The following is a 15,749-nucleotide window of genomic DNA, read 5'->3' as shown; positions in this document are numbered from 1 at the left end:
AGGCAGGAGAATTACAAGTTCAAAGCCAGCCTCAGCAAAAGTGAGGTGCTATGCAACTTGGTGAGACCCTGTCTCTAAATTAAAAATACAAAATAGGGCTAGGGAGGTGGCTGAGTGCCCCCGAGTTCAATCCCCGGTACCAAAAACAAAATGAAGGTATGACTGGGGACATAGCTCAATGATAGAGCACCTGTTTAGCACTTGTGAGGCTGTAGACTATCCCTCGCAGGGAGGAGGGAAGTAAAATAAAGATGTTTTTAGACAAACAAAAAACAGAGGAAATTCACTGCTATGAGAGCTACACTAAAGGAAAACATAAACTGGTAAAATGAACATAGAAGCACAGCATTGTAGGTAGGAATGAAGGAAATAAAATATGTCAATAAAAAGAATATTAACTGTATAAAGCAACAACTATTATGTCTTTTGTAGTTTAGGTGTACATAAAACTAAAATGCTAGATAATAAAAATGCACCAAATGCAGGGAAGGGGAGGGAGCTGTGTTCTAAGCATCTATATATAGTATCAGGAAATGGTAAAATCTTTTGCGTTAGAGTGTAGCATGTCAAGATGTTGAATACATGTTTAAACCTACAGGATAAACTCTAATATAACTGTAAAGGGATATCTACCTAACAAGTTCATCAGGCAGTAAAAATGGAATAAAAATTTTGATTAATCCAAAGGAAGACAAAAATGAGGAAAAAGCAAAACTGATGAGCCAAACAGAAAACAAACACTAAGAGGGCAGACAGAAGTCTAACTAGAACAGGAGCTACACTAAGTCAGTTTCTCAGCAGTTATACTATTAACATTTTGGGCTGCATAATCATCCGTTGGTGGAAGGCTGTGCTGTGTGCATTGTAGGCTACTTGGCAGCTTCCTTGGCCTTGAGCATTTGGCCATGCATATATCCACAAGATGCCAAAAGCACTCCCCCAGGGGTAACAACCAAAAATGTCTCCAGCCAGGGCCAAGTATCTTGTGGAGCCCAAATACTGCCCCTGGAAAAGAACCATTGGTAAAGTCAAAATAATTTCAAGCAAAACCCCAGCAGGACTTCCGTAACATGATTCTAAAATGTTATGGAAGTGTAAATGACCTAGAGTAGCAAAGATAATCCTGAAGAGGAAAGAAATTAGAAAATTTATACTATTTCATTTCAGAATTGACTGTAAATGTACAATAATTAGTGTGTAATTGGCATAAGGAAAGATAAATGGATTATTGGAGAATAATACAGTCCAGAAATAGAACTACATATAGAACAGAGCTCAAATCTAGGTCAACACATCTGACAAAGGTAACAATGAAATGAAGTGAGAGAAAGAAGAGTCTTTTCATTTAGAGGTGCCACATCATCCAGCTATCCATATGAAAAATACTTAGTAGTCACCAGAGCATACCTAACCTTGTATACACTATGTTTCTTCCTATACATACATGTCTATGATAAAGTTATTAATACACTAGGCATAGTAAGAAATTAGCAACAATAATCATGACACAGAACAATGATAACAATATACTAGAGTAAAAATTATGTGCGTGTGATCTCTCTTTATTAAAGAGTCAAGACTAATAATGTTTTTGGACCATGGATAGCTAGAGGTAACTGAAACCATAAAAACCAAAACTGCAGATAAGGATGACGGTGTGTGTGTGTGTATTTTTGAGTGCATTCATGCGTGTGTCTTTCTCTGTCTAGATTTCATCTCATATCAGATTTAAATGTGAAATGGAAAACAAGAAAGCTTTCCAAAGAAAACAGAGGAGAACATTTTTGTGAGCTTGCAGTAGGCAAAGATTTCTTAAACAGGATATAAAAACAGGATACAGAAAAGGAAAAAAATTGGCCAGGTGTGGTAGGGCACACCACAGGTACTCAAGAGATTGACGGGAAGATTATAAATTTAAGGCCAGACTGCAAAATTTAGTGAGATCATGTCACCAAAGAAAATATAAAAAGGGGTCTAGAGATACAGCTCAAAGATAGAGCACTAGCCTAGTATGCATGAGGCCTTGGGTTTAATCCCCAGCACTGAAAAGAATCAAAAAACTGGATAACAATAAAAATAAGAACTGTTCAGCAAAATACACCATTCTGAGTATGAAAAAGCAACCTACAAAGTCAGGAAGATGTTTGCTGTATATTTAACAAAATGCTCATATCCGAATATATAAAATATTTTAGAAATAAGCCATTAAAAAAAATAACTCAGCAGAACTATGGAGAAGGACTTGCACAGATCTATAACAGCAAAGGATATACAAATGCTAGTACACACAGAAGGCTATTCAACATCATGAGTCAGGAAAATTCAATTCAGAAGGGCTAAATTGAAAAAATAAAGGAAAAAAAAAGGAAAGGAAAATACTAGACATTAGCAAAGATATGAAGCGACTAGAACTCTCAGTACTGGTTGATGCATAAACTGGCATGATTACTTCAGGAATTCTTTTGCGGCACCTGTTAGTCTAAAGGTACATATAGGTGTGCTCTATGATCTAGCCATTCCACTCAATATACCCAACAGAAGATGAATAGTTTCTCAGAAGATGTGTTCTAGAATACACCATCACAATCACCCTTTAGGGAGGATACTCAAATGCCATCTACAGTAGAATGGATATTGTGGTATATTCTCTCAATGGAATGTTAAACAGATGAAGATTTATCACAGAGATCTTCTAAATAATGGGTTAAGGCTCAGAAATATATAAACCAGATTTCTGTAAGAAAGACAGTATAACACATTGCTACTTTCTTATAACTATAAAAGGCAATCATATAGCTTTATGGGATGGCCATGAAATCATACTTGTGTGACAATACGTCAATTACAGAAGGAACTGTCTGAAGATTTAGAGCCTTATGAGTCCTAGATTCTACTCCTATAAAGTGCAACCCTGATTATTTAAAGTGGCACTGCTGTGAAGTGTGATGTTTCTATAGCTAACATCAACAGGGTCTTCTGGCCCAAAAGTGATACTGGGATATGGCCTGCAGAACAAGCTCACTCCAGGTAAATAGAGAAAATGCTTAAGAGTTCAGATAATAACTGAAAAAGCATGAATGCGCAGTTCTAGGCTGTTCCCCCTTTCTAGTTTAATGTACCCGTGTGGTCTTGGGAAGCAGCCACTGCAGGGGTGGCAGAAGAGACCTGCAACTAGAGAGCAGGCAATCCTCTTCCCCTGCTCCCCATCTCTCGGTCTTGTCACCAGATGAGCTATGTAAGATCACAGTGTACAGGTGGTGGAGACAAATGGAACACTCTGTACAGGACAAGGTGTAATACTTTAAAGACATTTAAAGGATAGATGGTGGATCAAAGGTACATATACTATTATCACACAAGCAAGAAATGAAAAGGGTGGGGAAGAAGCGCAAAAGGAGTTTGGAAATAGAATGAACACCAACAGAGAAGCTCTCAGGAGGAAGGAGGATCCCTGCTGGAGTGGGAGGACTATATGCGTGGGGCTGGGCAGAAGGGCTGCTCAAAGCAAAAGGCCTGTCACAAGCACTGCCCAGAAGGGAGAAAACTCACAGCACCTACTGAAGAGACCACAGAGATGCTTCACCCTGGAGTGACATTCTCATGCAAGCGCATGCTGGGAGCTTTGCACTCACTGTTCCTCCCATCTCCCATGGCTTGCTCCTTGCCTCGCACAGTGCTTTGCTCAAAGGTGACTTTCGAGCGAGGCCCACCCTCTCACCTCTCCACCATGACACTCCCTATCTCCTTTCTCTGCCTTTCAAGTTTTTCTTAGTGTCACCTGTCAAACCAGATTATCCACCTGTTGGTTTCCTCTCTCCCTTCACTCAAACATAGGCTCTAGGAGGCAGCGATTCTTTGTTTGACTGGCTTGTTTATTGTTTCTGGCACAGAGCAGTTATTCAATAAATATTTGTTGGACTAGTGGCCATAACCCAAGATCTGGTTCTCTCATTTGTAGGATTTTGATGCCAGCTATGTCTGAACTGCATTCTTCAGCTACTCGCCACATTAGTCTTCTCTTGGGGTCAATTATTCCTGCAGATAACTGATCTCATCAATCAGGGGAGAACCTCAATATATTCATTTTGGAGGGCAATCACAATTCTAGATTTTGGCTGTATGGTAGCTCACTTTTAGGCTGTTTCCAGAACAGGAAACATCATGAGTTCAGAAATCTTTTGATATGATTTCTAGTCTGGACTCTTGCAGTACCTGGTCACATGATTTCCACAAATTTTGGTTCCTTCAACAAAAAATAAACTTGATAGATGATTTACAAAACTTCTAATTCCAAATGATTAGTCTATGAAAAGGAAGACTGGGTTTAGGATCTCAGAGATAGAACTTCAGACATTAGAATTGCCAACACAAGTTCTTGAGTAGGAGGAAGAGAATATATTTTTTGTTTTTGCTGAAAAAGTCCATCATATGCCAGGCATTTGCTAGGTATTTTATGTACATAAATTCTTCATCCAAGAGCTGAGAAGCCCAAGGATCAGAGAAGGTAAGAGATGTACACATGGCAAGCAGGTGTCAGTCAAGGGATTCACCTCAAGCCTGACTGAGTATAAAGACCATGTGTGTTCTTACCACTACCAGAACCTCCTGCTTGCCTGTTTTTTGTTTGTTTGTTTGTTTGTTTTTTGCGGTAGTTGGGTGGTACTGGGGATGGAAGTCAGGGGAATGCTAACACTGAGCGACATCCCCAGTCCTTTTTATTTTATTTTGAGATAGGTTCTCATTATGTTGCCCAAGCTGGCCTCAAACTTGAGATCCTCCTGCATCAGCCTCCCAAGTAGCTGGGATTCCAGTTGAGCACCATGTCACTTGGCTATTATCAGAATCAAGGAGTAACGATTAAGTACAGATTTCTGGGCTGCACACCAAATCTGCTGAATCAAAATCTCTTTTAAGGGGGGCAGGTATACTTGGGAATCTATGATTTTAAAAGTGCACAAGGTCAGTGTGATGAACATCCAGGGGCAGGAATCCTGAAAGGTGTACAGTCGACACAGGCTCTCCATTCTCAAGAACAGGCACCTGGTGATGAAAGGGGGACTTGTCCTTGTTCAGTACTCCACCTGGCAGTAGAGCTGAGTATGCTAGAGGACTATAGTCTTTGGTTATTTCCCCATCTCCCCCAACAAATGGCACATTCTTAGAGCTGCAGCTTTCTGTGCTGTTCCCCTGCCCCCGGTACAGTGTCTGCCAGGCAGTTCCCACCCACTCACTGTCTAGTAAGTAAGTAAAAGAAGTAATAGGAAGAGAAGCCCAAGGATCAGAGAAGTTAAGAGATGTGCACATGGTAAGCAGGTGTCAGACGTTAACCCTTCAGCATTCTCAGGTTTTGTTGCTTCCTACCCAGCCTTCTACCTAGAAATGTTTCTTTAGCATATACTATGTGCCATACACAGTGCTAAGCTCTTGAAGAATGAAGGGAGATGAAGGTTCACCACAGGGATTTGCCCTGCAAAGGGGAGATTTCTGCAGAACACCAAGTACACATACAAGAATGTGGAGGCTCAGCAATCACTCTCGGCTCACTTCGTACTTCATTTACTCCTGTCCTCTGAAGAATACTTATGAAACTGTGCCTTGTGATACATGAACATTACGTGCCCATCCCCTTCACAACACAAGAAGTTCTTTGGCAAGTAATATATTCTACAAAAGTAGTTTTTAACTTAGAAAATAATGTGCATTGAAATATATATGGTAAATCCCCATTCTTCAACCCCCACTTATGCCCTGGCATTAGAAATGGGCATAAACTCTCCAAGTGACTAATAAGTGCACGTGTATGTTTATTTTCTTTATTAACAGTTAAATATTTATATGAATAAAATTCTGTTTATATATATATACACATATACACATGAACACAGATATAGAGAACTTCTGCTTCTGGGGAGATAGAATAGAAACCTACCTTTTCTTAAGCTGAACCAAAAGATATAAAACAAACATAAGACAACTCTGAAAGGCAGAGGCAGGGAAGGAAACCGGTGAGGGTTCTCAGGACCCGAAGAATGACGGGGTACTAAGTAACCTGGGTTTTCTTTCTGCCTACAGATCCTCACCTTGAGCTGAAGAAGCACCAACAAGGGCAGGGACAAAAAGCCCAGCGCAACCTGTGCTCCCGAGCTAAAGGGCTGGAAAGGGCAGCCTGGCAAGACAATAAGATTTTGGACAACACTGTTCCGCTCCAGTCAAACACTAGAGGAAGTACAACGGCTGGCCCCGCTCACCCCAGCAAACGCCGACTGAGGCATCTAGACTTCCACTCCTGTGAGGGTGTGATGAGGTGCTCCCAACACGCCCTCAGGGGTGGTATCTAAGAAGGCCAAGTAGGAGGAGGAATGCCAACCCCACCAGCTCCAGAATGAGCCCTTCCCAGTCCCACATCATCCCGAACAATATACTGTTAGTTGGGCCACACAGGGAGCCTAAATTGCCATACCCACTCAGCAAGAAGGTACCTTTCTTACTCCTTACCAACGACGTGTCAGAAGAGGCCTAGTGACAAGTCAGGACCATCATCATTGCCCAGTGGTGACAAGGCGACCCCACCACAGTGTAAGTGGAGACTAAGTGGGAAGCTGAACACCCACCTCCAACCAGCAGTAACAGGGAGCTCTCCTTGGGTGCTGATGGAGGCTGAGTGAGGAACCTGGACTCTCTATTTCCATTTGGCAGTAATGAAACAGACTACCCTCCTACTGGAGAGGAAAGCTATAAGGGAATTCCAGTCAACAGAAGACTTAAATACAATCTGGAGTCTCAGAACATTATATACAAATGTCCAGGTTCTAGTGGGGAAAAAAAAAATCACCCATCATACCCAAAACAGGAAGAACTCATACTGAATGAAAAGGACAGTCTTAACAACTATCAACACTAAGATGACAAAGATGTTAGATTTGATTAACAGATTAAAGCAACCATGATTAAAATATTTCCATGAAGAATTATGAACATGCTTCAAACAAATGAAAAAATTGAAAACCTCAGCAGAAATATAAGATATAAAGAACAAAGGAAATTTTAATTGAAAATTCATTACAAAGAAAAAGCTCAAGAGAATGAGTTCAACAGTAGAGTGAAAGGGACAGAAGAATGTATCTAAGGGCTAGAAGATTGAATAACAGAATTTCCCAGATTGCTGAGTGTGGCGGCACACATCTGCAGTCCCAGCTACTTGGGGGTCTGAAGTAGGAGGGTCACAAGTTTAACGTCAGCCCGGGCAACTTATCAAGACTCTGTCTCAAAAAACACAAAGGACCACATCCCTGGATGTGGCTCAGTGGCAGACAAACACACAAATGAAATAAACAAATAAAAAACAGAAGCTCAGGGGCCAGTGGGACTATGGCAAAAGTAAGAACCTCAGAAGGGAAGGAGGAAGAAGTCAGGGTGAAGAAGTGCTTAAAACAAATAATCGTTGAAAAATCTATTTGAAATGCTAAGTGAACCCCAAATAATATAAACTTAAAGAAATTTACAAAAAGACACATCATTAGATTTCTGAAAACTAATGACAAAAAAAATCTTGAAAGCAGTCAGAGAAAAATAATATCTTGCTTACTAGGGAAAAATAATTCAAATGATAATAGATTTCTCATGAGAAACCATGTAGGTCAGAAGGAAGTTGCTTAGTAATTTTCAGGTGCTGAAAAGAAAGAGGACTGTCACTGCAGAATCCTAGGGATGGCTAAACCAGTGTGGTGGCACATGCCTGTGATCACAGCTGCACAGGGGGCGGTGGCAGGAGGACCACATGTTTGAGGTCAGTCTGGGCAATTTGGGAAGAACTTTTCTCAAAACAACAACAACAACAACAACACACACACACACACACACAGCTAAGGAAGTTCTCTGAACAGGAAATTTAGAAAAGAAAGGAATCTTGGAACATCAGGAAGGAAAATGGTAAGCAAAAATATGTGTGAATACAACAGGCTTTCCTTACATTCTTGAGTTTTCTAAATTGTATTTAACAGTTAAAGCAAAAATTATAACGATGTCTGATGCAGTTCTAAATATGTATGCATGAGATTTTAAAATTAATTATAAGTGGAGGGAAAAGAGATACAAAGGGAAGGTTTTTATACTTGACTAGAGCTGGTAAAGGCAAGTTACTAGAGACAGAAAGGGGATAAAAGATAGTGGTTAAAGGGTAAATCTAGTAAGAAGACAAAGTAAGACTAAATGGTTAAGCATAAAACAACAGCCACAAAATGTGTGAAATAACCCCACGCCACGAGAGCCTAACATACATTCAAGTGCACGTTGAACATGTACAAAGAGAGACCATATGCTCAGCCATAAAACAAACCTCAACAAATTAAAAAAAATTATACAGAATGTTCTCCAACTTCAAAGGAATCAAGGTTGGCATTACTAACAGAGAGATAACAGGAAAATCTCCTAACATCTAGAAACTAAATAATCTATGGAACAAAAAGGAAGTTTAAGGGAAACAACCAAAAATACATAGAAATGAATGAAAATGAAAATATAACATTTTATCAAAATCTGTGCAAAGAGATACAGCCAAGCTGAGAGATATATTTACAGTATTAAGTCATATATTAGAAAAAGAAAAAGGTCTCAAAACTAAACTCCAAACTTTTACCTCTCAAGAACCTAGAAAAAGAGCAAAATAAACCTAAAGCAAATAGAAGGAAGGGAATAATAAAGATCAGATCAAAAAATTAATGACATTGGGCTGGGGATGTGGCTCAAGCGGTAGCACGCTCGCCTGGCATGCGTGGGACCCGGGCTCGATCCTCAGCACCACATACAAACAAAGATGTTGTGTCCACTGATAACTAAAAAATAAATATTAAAATTCTCTCTCTCTCTCTCCCTCTCTCACTCTTTAAAAAAAATTAATGACATTAACAGAAAATAAAGAACATCAATGAAATAAAAACCTGGTTCTTTGAAAACATCAGTAAAATAGACAAACTTCTAGCAAGATTGGTAGAGAGGGGCTGTGGCTGTGGCTCAGTGGTAGCATACATGCCTGACATGTGTGAGGCACTGGGTTTGAGTCTCAGCACTGTGCATAAATAAATAAAATAAAGGTCTATCAATAACTAAAAAAAAAAATACTTAAAAAAATTGGTGGAGCGGGGAATGAGTTAGAGAGAGAGAAATAGGAATATCATAAATTACTAATATCAGTTAAACATTTAACTAAGATCAGTTAAAAATTTTCAATACGGAATACCACCAATAACTTTTTATTTTTTTGGTACAGGGGATTGAACTCAGAAGCACTCAACCATTGAGCCACATCCCCAGCTCTATTTTGTATTTTATTTAGAGACAGGGTCTCACTGTCTTGCTAAGTTGCTAAGGCTGGCTTTGAACTCACAATTCTCCTGCTTCAGCCTTCTGAGCTACTGGGATTATAGGTGTGTGGCACCACTGCAGGCCCATCAATAACTTTTAACATATATTTGACAACTTAGATTGTATTAGTCTGCTTTTTGTGAATTTTAATGAAATACCTGAGCAAGCTACTTAAAAAAAAAAAAAGAAAGGTTTATTTTGGCTCATAGTTCTGGAAGGTGCAAGGTCTAGGTGTTTCATCAAGTGACAGCCTTCTTGCTGGCAGAGTTCTTGAGGTGGCACAGGGCAAGAGGCAGGGAGTGTATATTTGTGTGTGCTCTTGTCCTCATTTTATGAAGCCACTTCAATTATGGGTCACCTCTCTAATGACCTTAAATAATCCTAATCATTTCTCAAAGGCCTCACCTCTAAATTTCACAGTCAGATTGTCTACCTTCCTAATGCCTCAGAGAGGAATTAAATTTCACATGCAACCTTGAGGAACATTCAGACCATATCTAAGCGGTATCTATTTTGTATAAACAAAATGGCTAAAACACAAACTACCAAAATCTACACATTAATTTGTCATTTAAAACTCCACGTGACAGAGGTGGCAGGAGAAAAAGAATGAATATGAAAATGAATCTCTAGGCCAGACGGTTTCATTGGCAAATTCTACCAAAAATTTAAAGAAGAATTAGCACAAATTCTGCACAATCTCTTTTAGAAAAAGAAGAGGAATAAACACTTTTCAAATCCTTTTATGAAGCTACTACTATTACAGTACCAAAATCAAAGACAATACAAACTTTTTAAACTACAGATCAATTTCCCTCATGAATACGGATGCAAAAATCCTAAACAAATTACCAAGAAATAGAATTCAGAAGTATAAATAAAAAGAATTATACACTATGACAAAGTGAGGTGTGTAAGGATTTCGGGATGCGAGACTGGCTCAAAATCTGAAAATCAACCAGTATAATCAATATTAAAAGGCTTAAGAAGAAAAGTTACATAATCATACCATCTTCATTTTCCAGACTTCTTAATGTTGATAAGTCCTAGGACTCAAGTTTTTTCTGAACTTATTTCTCCTTATGACATCCACATTTTTCTCTCTAGCCCAGAGCTCTCCCTTGCACACCAGAATCATAAACACAATTGCTTCTTAGGCCCCTATGTATACAATCGACTCTCTGTATCCATGGGTTCCACATCCATGGATTCAACCGTAGATCAAAAGCATATAAAGGAAACAAAACCCCAAACATGTAGACTTTCCCATCATTATTCCTAAAAAATACAAAATAATAACTATTTACATAGCACTTACATTGTATTAAGTACTCTAAATTACCCAGAGATGATTTAAACTATACAAGAGGACATGTGTAAGGATATATGCAAATACTGTGCTATTTTATATGAGATTTGTTATCAGAGGAGTTTGGCACCTGCCAGCGGGTGGGGGTGTCCTAGAATCAATGCCCTGAAAATACTGAGATATTGTACTTGGATAAATTTCCAGCTGGATATGTCCAAATCCAAACTCTTGCTTTTACTCCCCAAACCTGCTCTTTATGCAACTCAGTAACTGGGAGCTCCATGCTTATGGTTGCTCAGGCTAACACCCGTAGATGATTTATTAAACTCTTGTCTCTCACCGCACCCCATATCCAGCAAATCCTGTTATGTCTTCCCTAAAATATTCCCAGAATCTGTCCCTTTCTCACCACTTCTATATGGCTTGAGTCATCCTTTTACCTGGGTTATTACAACTGACGACAAACTGATGTTCCCGCCTCTCTTGTACCATGACTATTTTCTCCCTAACAGATACAATGCTCCTCCTTTGTTCCAAACTGTCCAGTAGATTCACCTTTCATTCAGAGTAACATGTAAGTCTTTTATACAAATGTTCCTATCACGTGTGGTTTACTTTTCTGGGCTCATTTCTAACAATTCTTCTGGTTCCAGCCTTACTATCCTTTCTGTTCCTCCAAAAAAAAAAAAAAAAAAAGCAAAATAACAACAACACACAAACAAACAAAACGAACAAACAACCCAACAATTAGTCTAAAAGTTGGGTTTTCCTCTGCTTGGAAGGATAGCTTTTGGCTTGTTCTCTCATTTCTTTCAGGATCTGATCAGTGAGGCCCCTTCTTACAAGCATATACAATAGACTCCTGTCTGCCCACACATATACATTCTTTATCTCCTTTACTCTCCATTTTATTCAATGCCCTTATCATTTCCTGACTCATATATTTATTTTTCTATCTTCCCCAGTAGAAAGCAAGCTTCTAAAGATATGAGTATTTTGCCTGCCTACAAGAGTGCTTGTCTGAAGCACCTAAGTCTTTAGGTGCTCAAAAATTATCTGTTGAATGAACCACTGGCTCAGGAGTGAAGAATTTGGGATCAGACATCAGATAACCTTGATTGACTCTTGGCCCTGCCATTTCCTAGCTGTGCCTAAATAACCTTGGCTAGGTTACTTATCCATGTTTTATGCTTTCTCTTATGTCAAATAGTGATAATAATCCCCACCACACAGGACTGTTGTAGGGGCTAAGTGGAAGAATTTATATAATGCACTGAATACACATAATTTGGTTTAGAAGCATGTAGTATGTGACGATGTTATTTAATATTGAAGGAAGTCTACATATGGACTCAAAAGCTGTACTTGATGATGACTACATATTGACTGTGATTTTAGGTTATTCACCTCTTTATTAACTCAAGTGCTAGAGTTAAAATGATGGCTAAGATGGAGTCTGTTCCCTCAAATCTTAGTTACAGGATCTTGGGTAGGCATGACGTCTCTGAGCCTCATTTGTTATACGGGAGAGAATATAATACCTGCTTCATAGCTTTGTTGTTAGGATTAAATGAGTTACTGTGTGAAAACAGTGTCTAGCACACAGCAACCTCTGGATGTTAGCTCCGAGTATGATGATTCTGGTCTGAAGAAGGGATATAAGCATATAAGCCAAGAACAACAATACCTAAGAAAGCACAAAAACAGAAGCAACTAGAACAATATTTCCTAAATTGGGACCAGCCCTCAACTAGGAAATTCAATGATGATTAGGAAATTTTAAAATTCTGTCTATGAAAACCTTCTACTATCCCTGTAGCAGTGGGGGTAAAAAAATTCTCTGATCTGATAACCGGAATGTAATAAGTAAAAAAAATATATATATATGGTAAGGATTTAAAATCTCCAATACTGTGTCCCCAGCGAGGTCAATGGACGCCCTGGGAGGGCAAGGGAGGGGAGGGTGCACGTAACTCCCTAGTGAAGAAACCAGTTAAGGGCAGAGGGCTCAGAGGGTGTTTGATGGGGCAGTGCGGTCACAGGCCGAACGTCAGGACTGGACATTAAGGGGTCATCTGGAAACTGAGTGGGGGCTCGCCGAGTGAGAAACAGCCAAGGCGTGGAGGCACGTGGGTGTCCTGGAAGACCCAAAGAGCAGCTTTCTGGGGGGCGGCCTGAGAGCTGGACACACACGGAGGTGCGGCCCGGGGCCTGCCACGTGAGAAATAAGCCCCCTTCCCACACCCAGGTTACGGCCTCTCGGCCTCATAGTCCTCTCACGATTCCCTTCCAAGGGCTTCCTTCTGCTGGGCTCCCTCCAGCTCCCGCCACTCTTCCCTTACCTCGTCTTCCAGTCTTTCCCTCACTCTCCCGCCTCTAGAGCCCCGCCGGAAATGACGCGCTAAGTAGCGCGCCGAACGGCGCCAGAAAGGTTCTGAGGAGCGGGAGAAAGGGCTCCGGTGAGACTCACTGCGCCGGCGTACGGGCAGGAGTGCTCAAAGCGCTTTCCGGGGGCTCGGGGAACTGCCCTCTTTCCCGCGGTCTGGCTCCTTCGAAGTGGCCTGAACAAGGCTCAGAGAGGCCGCCGCTTCCAAAGGAACGTTTTTCTACAGCTCCGGCGCTTCTCGGTGCCCGGCTACTCCGGCCCTTGCCCTTTGACCCCGTTCTCGCGGCGGGGGTGAGAGGTCGGGTGGCCATCTTGTGGCGGCGGCGCGGGCGGCTGTTACAGCGGAGGCCCATCCCCTCCCCCGCCTTGGGCCCCTGGCAGTCTGTCAGTCGGCAAGAAGTCCCGCAGTCTGTCCGGTGAGGCCCCAATCGCACGCTAGTCCCGTCACACTGGGCGGCCCAGGCCGCTCCCTGCCGGGCCTCACTGCCTCCACTATGTCCTCCTTCTCGGAGTCGGCGCTGGAGAAGAAGCTCTCGGAGCTGAGCAACTCCCAGCAGAGCGTGCAGACCCTGTCCCTGTGGCTCATCCACCACCGCAAGCACGCAGGACCCATCGTCTCCGTGTGGCACCGTGAGCTCCGCAAAGGTAGACGCCTCCTCCCACCCCGGGCCCGGCGGTGGGTGGTCCTCCGTCCCGCCCGCTCCGCAGACCCTTAGCTTCTCAATCGATCCTTGCTTTTCAGGCTGAGCCTCTGCTCGCGCTTCTGAGATTGGAGACAATGTTACCCCCATTTCTAGGAGAAGGAAACCGAGGCCTAGGAAGGTGTAAGGTACTTGTCTGAGGGACCTGGGACCAGGGCTCAGGCGCTCAGATTTCCATTTTATCAAGTGTTTTCCCTCAGGCTGCTTCTGACACTTGTGACTATTATTCTCTTGGTGGCACGGCACTGGGCACCCATACCGGCCCATCCTGCTGTGTGCCCGGTTCTGTGCTGGGTACTTGGAGTTAGAGCCAGTGGAGTCACACTGCATAGACCGAGTCCTGCACAGCCACTTAGTAACTGAGTGGTACTGAGCGATTTTCTTCATCTCCCAGTGCTTCTCTTTTTTCATCTGTAAAACAGCAAGGATAGCTGCCACTTACAAAGCCTTTATTCCATGCCAGCCACTCTACTTACACCCTCACACTCAGTCCTCAGAACCACCTTGTGAATGGGGTAACCTCATTCACCTGCCATTGATTTCAGGCCCCATTCAGGAACTGACATTCATTGGGCTCAGCCAGTTATGTGCCAGGCACCGTTTTGAACACTATATTTACAGCAGGTTGCCTCTGCCAACTGCCTTGAAGTTAAGCCTGACTTTGCCACTTACTGAACACAGCAACTTAACCTGGCTGCCCCCTAGTTAACTTATCTGCAACATGAAGGTAGCGATAACTGATAGTACTGTGTCTTTATCATGTGCCAGGTGCAGTGCTCATATCTTTACATATATTGTCATTTTTTAAAAACTCTTGGGGCCTTATGAAGTAGGAGCTTTTAGATGAGGGAAAACCTTAGGCTCAGATAAGCAAATTGTAGTGAGAAGTAAACAGGATTATCCAGATGAACATTTAGCATGATGTCAGGCACAGTGTAGCATTCAGTAAATCATGGTGATATGGACTATGGATTACTCAGCGTGAGGCATGGTGTCTTCTATTTATTTATTTATTTTTGTATCAAGGATTGAACTCAAGGGTACTTGATCACTGAGCCACATCCCTAGCCCTGTTTTTTGTATTTTATCTAGAGACAAGGTCTCGTTGAGTTGTTTAGTGCCTTGCGGTTGCTGAGGCTGGCTTTGAATTTCGATCCTCCCATCTCAGGCTCTGGGAGCCACCACATAGGCAAGGCATGGTCTTTGCCTTCAAGTTGCTTGCAGTCTGGTGGGGAAAGATGGGCACCTTCACTGCTGTTTGATACCCTGATGAATTTCGTAACAGGCGGAAGAAATGAATCTATTCTGGACACCCTATAATGCAGTGGACCCTTTGTAGTATAGGAAGTGTTCGTTACTATCTGTTTTCCAGATAGTAAAAATGAAGTGACTAAGTGGTATTTTCAAGTCTTCTGAACTGGTGAGGCTCAGACCCCAAATTCTTGGATTCTTTCAGGAGACCCAGTTCCCCAATTATGATATGATGTAGATCCCCTCTACTGTAGGTAGTAGGGAGGTAGAGCCAAGGGTCCCAGAGTCTGCTTCATGTACCCCACTGTGGCATTCAACACTCTGTTTAAAAAAAAAACTTAATTGCTAGTGGAGAATTCTATCTGAAAGGATCTCTTTGATCATATTAAAATTGTCAGAGTCCATCTCAGATGGCACTTCTCTCATGAAGCCTTCTTGATTCTTCACCTACCCTCTTTGAGTTATTGAAAAGTAACAATTTGGAGAGTGTGTTCTTTGAAGAAGCTCCATTATCCCTAATGTCAAATGATAGAGCCTTAATGTTTTAGGTAGGCCAGCATTACCCCCGTTTTATAGATAAGAAGATAGCATAGAGACTGAGTAGCTTATTCAGGGGCATATAGCTGGGATATGAGCCCAGGGCTCACTGATGTCAAAACTTGACTGTACCCAGTGTCTCAGTCTACTTGATGCATAAAGATGGTCATCTGATTCTGACCAAACCTATCATGTTTTTGTTTAG

General features: G+C 41.6%; 2 protein-coding genes across 5 annotated transcripts in view; one reads left to right on the top strand and one right to left on the bottom strand.

Annotated features, from left to right (window-relative positions):
- Tti1 (TELO2 interacting protein 1) overlaps positions 1 to 13,104 on the bottom strand; it is a 47,308-nt gene extending 34,204 nt beyond the window's left edge. For 2 of the 3 annotated variants that reach the window (XR_007350459.1, XM_048810962.1), the window contains exon 1: positions 13,012 to 13,103. The gene's annotated coding sequence lies outside the window, so the exon portion shown is untranslated. Of the gene's footprint in view, positions 1 to 13,011 lie in introns of all 3 variants that reach the window. The other variant, XM_015480778.2, reaches the window with a different exon arrangement.
- A 30-nt stretch (positions 13,105 to 13,134) lies between these two features.
- The window catches only part of Rprd1b (regulation of nuclear pre-mRNA domain containing 1B), a 50,471-nt gene continuing 47,856 nt past the window's right edge, over positions 13,135 to 15,749 (top strand). For both annotated transcript variants that reach the window (XM_015480796.2, XM_015480787.2), the window contains exon 1: positions 13,135 to 13,700. In XM_015480796.2, coding sequence (XP_015336282.1) covers positions 13,550 to 13,700 — 151 coding nt within the window. In that variant the 5' untranslated portion in view covers positions 13,135 to 13,549. The remainder of the gene's footprint in view (positions 13,701 to 15,749) is intronic.

The sequence above is a fragment of the Marmota marmota genome, unplaced genomic scaffold, assembly GCF_001458135.2.
Source record: "Marmota marmota marmota unplaced genomic scaffold, marMar, whole genome shotgun sequence".
Taxonomy (NCBI): Eukaryota; Metazoa; Chordata; class Mammalia; order Rodentia; family Sciuridae; genus Marmota; species Marmota marmota.
The sequence above is the reverse complement of the archived record's forward strand: the minus strand, read 5'-3'. Positions and strand labels throughout refer to the sequence as shown.